Source organism: Opisthocomus hoazin, chromosome 1, assembly GCF_030867145.1.
Source record: "Opisthocomus hoazin isolate bOpiHoa1 chromosome 1, bOpiHoa1.hap1, whole genome shotgun sequence".
Lineage (NCBI taxonomy): Eukaryota > Metazoa > Chordata > Aves > Opisthocomiformes > Opisthocomidae > Opisthocomus > Opisthocomus hoazin.
Genome location: NC_134414.1, coordinates 87,968,254 through 87,980,269, shown reverse-complemented (window position 1 = coordinate 87,980,269; position 12,016 = coordinate 87,968,254). Strand labels below are relative to the sequence as shown.

The window sequence follows — 12,016 nt, the reverse complement described above, 5'->3', positions numbered from 1 at the left end:
TATCACATTGAAAACACGCTAACTATTAGCATAGGCTCAGTATCAACTAGTGAACAAGGAATGAAAGATGCCACATCCTCCCAGGAAATATCAGAGCCATCCAATAATTCCTGGAGCACAAAATAGAATCAAGAAATAAAAATGAATGCTTCTTCACTTTTACAGTTCATTCTTTCTTACCTCCTCTCTAGCAGCTATGACCATACATCTTTTTAATCAGTAACAGTAAATGACAGAAAATTCAACCCCATGATCAAATCAAGCTCAGCTTCCAAAAGCCAGTGCTGAAAAAACGCAGAAGCCCTCCCCCCCCCGACCCCAAAGATTTAAAACAACCCCCAAAAAGAAAGAAAGAAAAATAGTTAAAAAAAAAAAAAGTTAATGTCTCAGGGCAGGGGACCCAAACCACTTCTTCAGCAAGAAAGAACAACATGGAAATGCTCAAGCGCCATGCTTATATAATTGTACTCTAGACATGAATTCCCAATGAATTCCCAGAAGGACACAGTATACAATAAGACCATGATTAAGATAATACTTCTACTCATGCCTTTTCTAATCTCTCTCCTCTCCACATAGTCCCTTTCTGCAGCGTGTAAGGGGGACAGTCTATATGGCAACCAAGTAACGGCTTGCAACTTGTTGATTCCCGCTGCCATGGGGCAGCAGAGCTACAGGAGCAGGCTACTGGCTCTCCCTTGTAAGGGCAAGGGGAAAAGAGTGGCTTTCACTCACTCACGCTTCTGGCTGGAAGAGGCTTTTTACAGTTGTTTGCTCTTGTTGCAGATGAGTCACCAGTCTGGCCTCTCTTTACAGGCAGACTGCCAAATTCTCTTCCGGATTCTGACAAGGTTATTCCCATACAGTAAATCTGGCAAACCTCTGCGTGGCTCTGTTGCTCTCTACAACCTCTCTCATTTCCTCTCTACAACCTCAAAAGTCACTTGTGGGGGGGGGGGGGGGGGGGGGGCGGTAAACACTTAAATTATGTTATTGCAAAAATGTGGTAGGGGAGTCCAACACAACTGAAAGATTTGAACATACACAGGTTCTCAAGAACTCCTCCAGGACATGGGGTTTAACGAACACGTTGCAGAGCCAGGGGACCACACCATGGTCGGCCACACCATGTGCAGCTTCTCTCCCTTCCCACGTTGGCTGTGACAATGCAGTCAGGACTCCAGCCGCTTGCCAGACACTCTGGGTGAGCCTGGAAGCAGACTGCTTTCTAAAAACGTTCAGACTGTAAACCAGGGGTGTAGGGAAAACTAGAACAGCTGTGCCAGGCCTTTTGGGGAATGTTCTCTGCTGGTTTAAGGTTTGAGTAATAGCACAGCTTTTGCATTTAATTGCACAGTCTCATTGTTTCTACCTCTGCATTAACCTGGCACTTGACATTTTCTCTTTGACAAAGGAACTGTTTCAGAAGAGTGCAGCAAATACCTAGGAAAACAGTTGGGTTTGATTGTCGAAGTTTGCCTAACAAATCATCAGCAAGATGATGTGCTGCTTTATTCTGTCTTAATGTCTTCAGGTTTGTAGGCGAAGAATGCTATCAGTTAATGATTCTCAGAGTGCCAGGTTCATTTCTTTCTGATACTCCGTTTTTTAGCCAAATGGAAGCCATTATCCTCTGTTAATGACCTTAAGCAGGAGGTGTTTACACTAATGCAGAACATTTATCACTGCAAGTAAATTCTGCACATTGTCATAGATAAAAACAGCTTAATTAGAGTGACTTTTGCAAAATGAGGGGACACATTTTAAGGAGTCAAAACACTTCAAAAACCCACAAACTTCACACTGTGTGACCTAAGCACCATTTCCTGTTAAAAACTCAAATTTATCAGGATTTAAAATAATGTTTACTTGCTTACGCAGAATTCAGTAAACATTCAGCTGATCATTTCAACGGTACCTGGAGCAACCGCTAACAAGAGAAATGAAACATTGCATAGAGATTTGCTTGGAGGAAACGACAGTGAAGACTGACACCTTCCTTTGAACCCTGCTTAGGACGGACTGCAATCAAAGGGCATCCCATGATGCAGGGTCAAAACATGAGAGACTGCTATAACAAGAGGAAGCTTTCTGGAAAATCTTATTTTCCTCATTTTCTGAACTTTTCAAAATGAGATCCTATTTTTGTCAGTGGCATTATAGCCGGTAATTTTAACAGCTTTTAGAAACAATATCCTTAATTTTGAGGGAAACTGTTTTTTGATGAAAATAAGAGTGTCTAGTACTTTGTCTGCTTTTGCAGGTAAACTGTAATTTGGGGGAGATTCCAAGTGAAATGGTGTTTATTTGATGCAAAAGCCCCTTTGAGTGCTCCTGCTAGTAGAGGTGCTGCAACAACAAAACCTGTACTCATGCTCAAGAAAAAGAAGGATTTAGCACTGAGAAGAGGATATTGTAGTACTGAGCTACCATAAAGACATTAAACAAGGCAGTAGTATGGGACAGTCACAGGTTGAAAAGAAAACCTGCTTTGTGATAAGGAGTGTCAAAATCTGACAGAAATACCAAAGTTTTAAATAGCTACAAATTGTGTCTGCAATCACTTTAAAATTTTTTACTTAAAATTAATTATTAGTTTAATATGAAATATTATGTTTGTCAGGAAATAAGGAAAAATTGCATGACCGCAAAAATGTGTTGACTTCTTGTTCCATCTCTAAAGGCAATTATATGAGACAAAATTTAGCAAGCAAATAAAATGTGAATAAAAGGAAGAATTAAATTTATTAAGTGGAACATTATGTAATGCCCAAAGGCAAACTAAATACTGCCATTCATAACTGTGAGCAAGGCTGAAACAACTACCCTGGCTCACAAGAGCATTGTAGAAGAGCAGGTAGGGAGATGGAAGCAATAATGTGCAGAAGTTTTACCATGCAGTAATTTGTTATAACCACAGGGCACTGACAGACCATCATCACCAGTGTTTCTTTGTTAAACTCTTGGCACAAATTTAATTGCTGAATTAGTAGTTAGATTTGGGTTCTCTCTTCAAAGCTGGTGATCTATCATAGACAATTATATTTCACTATTTGCATGATTTATATTTTACTATTTTTAGATGGTAATCACAGTCTGATCATTAGTCCCAAATATGTATAACACTGGGGAATAGCCAAACCTTACTTTAATGCAGGCATTGAGAAAATCCAATCTGTTCCATCTACGGTAAAAAACAGCCTCGTGTGATTGTCCCCAAAACCATGAGTGAAACCACAGGTCAGCTTTACACTTTGTGGAATATGCAGACATTGCAGTTCATCCTGTGACTAGATGGGCCTGGGCCATCTATCTCTGCGTTTATTAAATTTGGAGGTCCGCCGTAAAATCTCCCCCACCGGCCTTTTGGGATGCTGCCTCTCCAAAGTTCAGTCCTTTACATTCCTGGATTACTCCTTTACATTCATGATTACCTCTCATACACAGGTGAGTGCTCTGAAGCAAGTGTATAAAAGTACAAAAAATGTCAGCCATGCCGTACTATCTTCAGCCCTACAGCTCTGCAAGGATGAGGACCTTCAGGAATGAAAGAAACCTTCACCCCATACAAACCCAGGCTAAAATGAACAAATGAAGGACTATAAGGATGATAATGCACCTGAGATGGGAGAAAGAGCTAATGATGGGGCAAAAGAGACCTAACGGCAACTTGAGCCCGGGGGAGAACTCCAAGGAGAAAATGGTGGACAGGGTGAAGGGTGGAGGAGCTCTTTTCCACTTTGCTGAAACACTTAACATGCAAGTTCACACTGAATTTTCTCACAGTCTTCACTGCTGAAAAGATCATGTATTTCGTAGAACTACACTCCAGAAAAATCCATCTAGCCTAAGAGAAGGCCTCCAGGAAGAAAGGTCAGGAGCAGCAGTGCTCACTGGGATTTGCACCAGACAGGGGTGGAAGAAGAAAGGCTGCGCAGCACACATATGACACGAGAGGAGGCTGCTGCTTCGAACAGCAAAGAGCGGTTGGACGGTGGCCACGGACCAGCCATCACTTCCAGCAGGCAACATAGTGATGGCAAGTTTGTCATTAACCACACTGTGATCCTCTCCTGTGTAGGATTAAAGCTTTTTTATGGAACTGACCATACCAAAAAGCTGATGTGGAAGTTATGCAGTGGAAAAGGTCCTCAACACAATTGTAAAAAATGTACACATTTAAAGAAAAAAACCACATAATTTCTACACTAACTTCACAACTTCAAGCAGTCAAAAATCACCTTGTTCAAAATGCTTATGTCTGACTTCCAAATGATTTCTAAAACTACACCTTGGTTGTCTTTTTCACTTTAGATTTTGAAGTCTTTGTGACAAACCTGTTTCTTTTTTATACCCTTCTTCACAACCAGAAGTCTAGATATGGTAGTTGCTGTTGTTACATGACTCCAGAAGGCAAAGCAGCAGGAAAAATACTGTGAGACTCAATAAGACTGTTGCCACAATCATTACAACCCATAAATAAGTGCTATTTATCATCGTTTTTCTGCAAACGTGTCTCAGGCATATAACCGTGTTATAACAAGAAGCATCTCTTTCAAAACAGAAAAAACAGAAAAAGATCTTATCCTTTTCCTGGTGCAGAACTCACGCACAGCAAAATTGCCATAGATCTCAGCTGGGCCTGGATTACATCCAAGGAGCTTAAGAGATTAATCATGAAAGCAACCTACCAAATGATCTCTACACATAAAATCTGAACAGATATCAAAACAGGCAAGTTATTTAAGTAATGCTTAAAACTTAATAAGCCAACAATCAGAATGATAGTCCATTTACAGAATAAAATGGTCAGAAATTATAATCAAATGCCATACTTCCAGAAACCAAAACTCTGAACTGCTTCAACTGCTTTAGCTGTTCAGTGACCTCCTTATGAGCAGCGGTGATACGAACCTAGCAGAGATTTGCAGGTTGATGGAAAGAAAAAGATAGCCTAATGCTTTGGTCATAATTAAAATGAAATTTTAATGAGTTTAAGCATTAAACAAAACTGAATGCACTTAAGCAAAAATGATCCACAAAAGCTTTCAAAAAGTACTAAGTGAACTACAGAGTACTATAAATCTAGATTACATCTACTTTCACCTGCAATCATAAAGGAGGGTTACTTGAAAGCACAAAACCAAAACACACTCTAAATAGCATAAATAAAAACAATTAAGAAACAGCACTCTTGTAATCCATCTTGGCAGATATTTTTCATGCAATCATAAAGAAAAAGGTTCACCATCAACCAGAGAGACCGATGAAATGATTGTAAAGATGTGTTTCTGCCAAGAATGGGGAAGAAGTTCAGTCTTTACTTAAAAGCTCTTATTTTTCCTTTGTCTGTTTTCTACTTCATCTTTCCAGTTTTATTGACAAAATAGTAAAAGGAAAAATGGAGCAGGTGAAATTAAAGAAAAGGGAAAAACACAGAGGCATCACAATTTTTGATTGTTTCCAACCTGTGAGACAAAATGTATTTGCCAGAGGACACCCTGCACAAAGGACCAAGACAGGTACACAGCCGCAACACCCAGGATGGCAGAGCTGAAAGGGATGTCACCTAACTGGCTCAGTTACTACTGACAGTAACACTGCAGCAGTACGAATGCCAACGTGGGCTAGATGTTCAAAGCAACTCAGGAGTCCCCAGGAGACTTCACAGCCCAGGGTTTGCATAAACTGAGGGATCCTGCACTGCTTCAGGGCTCCAACTTGGCTGCAGACACTGGCAGCACCCCAACTGCTCCCCATCCCTATGCACACCTTCGTTTGACCGCAGAAAAATTTGAACTTGAATGTGTTAAAGGAAAGATGCTATGAATCAACAAGACCCTGGTCTGGGCAGATAGGGAGGCACAATAAGAGTGCACAAATCAGAGGAGATCTGCAGGGTGCAACAGTCCTGCAGTTGAGGCTCTCCCCGCTGAGCTCATGCCACTGAAGCATCCCAACTTTGGGATAATAATGGGTCAATCAAAGCTAGTACCGATACGCATACATCAGTCACGTCTTCTGAATGCTCTGTGGACATTCTTGGGGAGACAATCTTCATGCCTATGTGAGACAGAACATCCACCACCCCCGAAAATACGTCTTCTTTGTCTGCTGAGGTAGAGCTGGGCGACTCTGACAGATATGCCAGAGTAGGGCAACACAAATACATCAATAAGACGGGCACATCAGCCCAAACGGCTGACAGGATAGCAAAGTGTTTCGGTGTCATTCCTTATTCAGTGACATCTAGAGATAGTTCAGTTATTGATGAGCTTTTGGTGCTACGTAATGAGAGGAGCAGATTCTGCCCTGTCAGGCCTCAAACAAGGCTTGGACCCAAAGAGTTGGGAAGATACCAGGTGGTGACTTTCCTTCTCCAGGTCAAAGGCTGGAGGAGTACCATACCTGTGCTGTAAGGTCTCCCATTGAATATGGGCTGCACAGTTCATTCAGGTTTCAGCTTCCCTTACGTTCAGTACATACAGACTTGCTCTCCTACCAGCAGCACAGTGATAACAGGCCACAACGCCTTGCAGACATGTCGTACTACACTTTACTGTCCACTTTTAAGGGCTGCACTAAAGCACATGCCCTTTCTTCACCTGACATATAAAGAAAAGAATGAAGCCTGTCAGTGCACGAAATAAGGCAACCTCCATTAAAAAGGCAAGTGGCTGAGGATTTCTTTTCCCCCATATTATATATATTCCCTGTAACCAAACCACTGGCTGTAATCCAGCAAGCTTTAAAGGCAGTTAGGTTTCTTTATTTAGTCAGACCATGCCTGCATTTTCATTTGACGTGGCTGATGTTGACCAGCTCCCAGCTCACCTTCCCGCTGGTGGGCTTACTGCAGCGTGGCAGCTCCTGCCTGCTTTTGCTGTGGAATGCATGCTTTTCCCCCACGATTTAGCTGCTGTGCAGACTGGCTTCTAGAAAGGGCACAGGACCAGCACAACTACCTGATCACCTCTAAACTAGTCAGAAAGGCTGATGAGCAGTACGGAGCTGCACAGCACATGTCAAGTTGCATTTGCAAGATGTATATTTTGGCAGCGTCACTGGATAAACTTGTTTTCACATCTTTGTGGCAAATCCATCTCATCTCCTATTCTTGAGTGAAAAGGATGCAATTATCCCTTGTTAATCAAAGCTGTAGTGCATCAGGCTAGCCAACAGGGAGCTGAACGGACCTGCTGAATCTGAAATCACTCCTGATGCACGGCCGAGGCCCCTCGGCAGCCTGCAAGGTATGCATGGCTGTGTGTGGATGTATGGGAACAGAGAGGTGTGCTTCCTCCCCTGGCTTGGCTTCTCTCGTCTCTCACGGAAGATGGGTTTGAGCTGACAGGCCATGAACCCGCTCCCACAAACCACCGGGCGAGATGCAAAGGCACGTCGCATCAGCCAGCCCCAGGGTGGGCTGCAGCTTCTCCCAGTCCCTTCAAGGCAGCCTCACAGATCGCCTGGCTGTCTCCTCTCTCCCCTCACCTCCACGCGCCCCGTGCTGGAGATGCAGACAGAGCCCTCCCTTGCACAAGGTACAGCCGGTCTGATACAGCAGCGTAACTCTGTGAGAGCCAGGCAGAATCAAGAAAAACCCAGGAGCTGCAACAGATGAGAAACTGAAGCAGAACTCAGCGTCCTGCAATGCCTGTCTTCCCAGTACCAGTTTAAAGATACTGTTATTATTTAACTTGCTAATGCAGTCTTTGAGTGCAGGACACAGTAACGCAGTCTTAAACATCACCTTTAAGAGACACAGCCCTTATCTCACTTATTTCTTTTTATTGCACAGATAAGGTAGAGGCACAGACAGAATATAGGCAGAAAGAAAAGTTGCTGTGTTGCTAGGAAACTAATTCAGAAAACGCCAACGATACTTACAGGGTAAGGTTGAACAACAGTAAGGAGGATTGATTCTTTGCAGCTTCTATAAAAAGAAAAAAAAAAGTAAAATCAAGTAAAGATTCATACTTTTATTCACTACAGATAACCAGCTTTCCTTTTTAATGGAGAAAACTGCAGTAATACAGCAAAATGTTTATTACAATAAAATAGCAGAGACATACAGAGATGAATAATATGACATAATAACAACGGATATTAAAAAATAAGTTCTCTCCAATCTAACAAATTGAATTGACTTAACTTGACAGTTTATAGTATGAAATATTTGCTTCATCAGAGAGACCTGCATGTTGCAATAATGGTTTTCTCCAGCAAGAATGGAGTAACATTTGATTAATCCTACCAGTTCAGCATCTATAGACTATGAATTTCTTTCACCTACTTTACAAATGCAAGTCACTTTCATACCAACTAGCTCTTCTATATTTAATGCCAAATCTATCTGAAGACAGCTGTGTTTTCAAAACAAAAATGAGGACAAAATTTAGCCACCATTTCTTCTCTAGCTCACCTTTTTAAATGGGTGGAAAAAGATTAATATTTGGTGAATACCCCCGCAATATTTTTTATGTTTTTTACAAGATTTCTAAAGAAAGGTTTTTCTTTAAAATTAAACAGCTGTTCTATAGGATGAAACTACTAAATGGAAAACATACAAGCAGCTCTAAAAAAACCCAACTGATTTACAGGATAAAGAGAAAATATTGTTCAGAATCTTGATATGATCAAGTGGTCTAGATAAACGACAAAACGTATATTGTGACTGTTGGTGGGCAGCTGGGGGTGGTGGACAACTGAGGAAAAGTAAGGGTAAAGCAGAAGGAAGAGAAGTCAATCAGAGTCAGTATCTCCTGTACTACATTGTTGGTCAGATCGCTGCTGAGGGCAATATTAGCTAAGAAAAAGTCAGTTGACATTTTGTTGAGATGGAGTTGATTTCCTGTTGGTTTTAGTACCTTCAAACACAATTAATTGTTTATTTATGTGATTTATTGCCTGGCTAACTGAAGTGCAACTGATTTGGCATGCCTGATGTGTTCAGCAGAACTAACTAAAATAAATCATACTCTATGGGTCTTATACAGTGTCACCTTATATGCATATTCACACCATTGATATGCAACTAAAAAAACAAAAAAGCAAAGAACAGAGGCGAGACTGAAGGCCCAGTCAAAAAACTGGTCTGGAAAGTCAGGCTATACTTAATGAAGCCAATACATCTCTGAAGGCCAACTGGGACAGCAAATTCTACTTCTGTCAAAGCCATCAGTCGTGCAAGAGGAGAGGTCTGACCAAATATCCCCTAGCTAAAGAAAATGCTAAGCTTCAATTTTTGCTCCTCTTATTAGATATTTGCATCATTACACTAAAGGAGTATAGGCAGACTTTTCAAATGGAGGGAATGAAGGCTTTGGTTGCTTGTTTGTGCTTCGAAAAACAGAAATAAAAGTAAGTTAGAAAGTTAAAAAAAATTAATGAGAAGCTACTTGTGGTGAAAATTAAATATTCTGCCACAAAGCAGCATAATTTTATCCCCTTTAGATACAACTAAGGAATTTCCCAGAATTATTTTTCTTTTCAATAAAACATGTTCCAAAGTTAAACTCCAGAAATTATTTATTCAATCATGAAGCAGTCTTTATTTACAGTATTCATATTTCTGAAAAATTACAGTTCATTTTTAATGTCTGTGAGCTACAGTTTTGGAAATCTCCACAATATTCTTTATTATTCTCCATTGTTATTCTTGGAGAGTTTACAGCTTATAGTTTGAAAAAAAGGCAACCTCCATTCCATTTTGGCTAACAACAGGTTTGCCTCTACTTTTTTTTTATTTTACCTACCACATTTTTGAGAATCTGAAAATGCATGATAAGAAATATAATTTATTTCAAGAATCTCACAGTCACATCTATGCTATCCACATCTATCCAATTTGTCACCACTGTATTTATCTGGGCATAGAAGTAGACAGAAAAGCCCACAGAGTTGTTCGCTGTGGGATAAACTGCAGCCCTGGGATAACTACTCCATGCTCAACTGACCTCCTCAATTACTTTCAACCCACTAATTTATGGTTCTCACGAAACAAGTTTACAGCCACCCCTGCCTCCTGCGGTCCAGCTACTTTAGAGACTTGCCTTTAAAAAAGAAAATCAGCTTTTCCTGAAAATGTTTTTCAGCTCTTCATTATTCTGGGATTAAACCTGTCCAAGTGCCAGTGTGGGTGAGATTCATTCTAGAGTAACAAGAGCTTTTTTAAACCAAAAGGTCATCAGCGCTAAGATTTATTTTGGGGACAAGAGCTTCTTACAGGATAATCACTTGCATTGGAAGGATGCTAGACCTTGGACCATTCGTTCAACACCAGAGGCTATAAGGTGGCCATTTGGAGTATCTGGACCCGAGCATGTTACACATGCACTAAGCAGGTGTCAAGCACTATGTACAGTCCCCTCATCATTAGAGAAAACATTTTCTATAAAACACATGCCACGTACAAACTACAGCACAGTTACAAGAGAAATGAATATTTAATCAGCAGCTTTTTGATCTGTAGTACTCAGTCACGACTCTATCGCTCATTTTAAAACCCTCTCAACTCACGATGACAAAATTCCATACCACAGCACATCACATTCTACTTCCAAAAATTTTAGCAAATCCTATATATCTAAATGATAACCTGTGCACAGCCTTGGAGGCTGTCAGTCTTACCAGGCATTGTATATATCACAGATATGGAAAAACAATGGAATCATTGACCGTGTACTGTGATCTATAAGTTTGATAGCTTGAATGTCTGTGTACCTATGTAAGTCCACGTGTGACAGTAGAACATATAAACAGTTTAGATTAGATGACATAAACTAGGTATGTTACCACACTTAAATGTGAGCTACTTCTTTTAAACGACTTCTGAAAGGTAGTGTAGTGGCGAAGGCTAAAAAAACAATTGCAGTCTTACTTTCCCCCTGAAATGTCTTTCCTCCTTTAAGAATGTGACTAAAGTAAAAAAAAAAAAAAAAAAAAAAAAAAAGAGTATATATTACAGATGGTTTATTACCTTTCATACTCACTTAAACACAGCCTAATTATTTCTCTTGCTCTTTCAGAGTCATTCAAGAACAAATATCTGCAACTCCACGCTTGGACAACAGCTGCGTACTTCTTGGGTGCTCTGTCATCTGACCAGCTAACACCAACACCACAGTAAAATATCCTCACGTTTCTTTCATTTCCTGACATTAGCATCAAGTGGTGAGAACAAGGCTAAAATCTGAAAACTGCAACGGGAATTTCAGTGATTTATCTCTTTGTCCTTCCCCGTGCCCTGCGTGGTGATTATATTTGTCCATTCTCCCTACTCCTTACAGCTACTTAGGCTGTAACAAGGAGAGAATATAGATGGTTTGAGAATCAAATTACAGCACATTATAAAGGTTAAAGTTGTATTACTAAGTACCACGCATCTTGGGCTACATGAGGCGTTAACATTCAGCGACAATGCCAGCCACTGACTTTGTCTGTGAACTTGCGGCTGGAAATTACTGTCTCTCTTCTGCTTCCTTCTAGCTGGAAGAGAGGAAGGGATGAGAGGGCAGACGAGGGATGTCGGGGGACTCCCAATATCTGAGCCATATGGAATTCATACACTTACTAAGTGGCTCTGTTCTTTGTATGCGTCCTACAGCAAATACAGTGTATGAAAAAAGAGAAAGGATATGTATTACCTGTACTCACACTTAAGAACTGGAAATGGAAAATTATTGTTTATGCTAATTTAAAAGCTTTCAGCAATTTTACATACTAGAGGAGTACTAGGTTTCCCTCCCAGTGAAGATGAATAAATTAGAAATTGACATGTAATAAATAATACCATTTACAGGGAATGCAATTAAGAAAAATCTTTCTCTTAACCATAACTTCTCTCTGTTTCACTCACACCGAACAACAAATTCTGAAACTCTTGTTTTGAAACGCTCTGCTTTCTTCTCTGCTATTTCAGGATCCTCTGTTTCACTTTGGGTCTCGCTATTGATGAGAAAGGTCTCAATTTCACAATTATGGAGTGTGTAGCCATGATCTGCAGTATGCTTCA

The 12,016-nt window shown here is 40.5% G+C and overlaps 1 protein-coding gene across 3 annotated transcripts in view; it reads right to left on the bottom strand.

Moving 5' to 3' along the window:
- FRMPD4 (FERM and PDZ domain containing 4) overlaps positions 1–12,016 on the bottom strand; it is a 316,048-nt gene that overhangs the window by 23,608 nt on the left and 280,424 nt on the right. For all 3 annotated transcript variants that reach the window (XM_075428441.1, XM_075428461.1, XM_075428451.1), the window contains exon 5: positions 7,891–7,936. In XM_075428441.1, the coding sequence (XP_075284556.1) occupies positions 7,891–7,936 (46 nt within the window). The remainder of the gene's footprint in view (positions 1–7,890; positions 7,937–12,016) is intronic.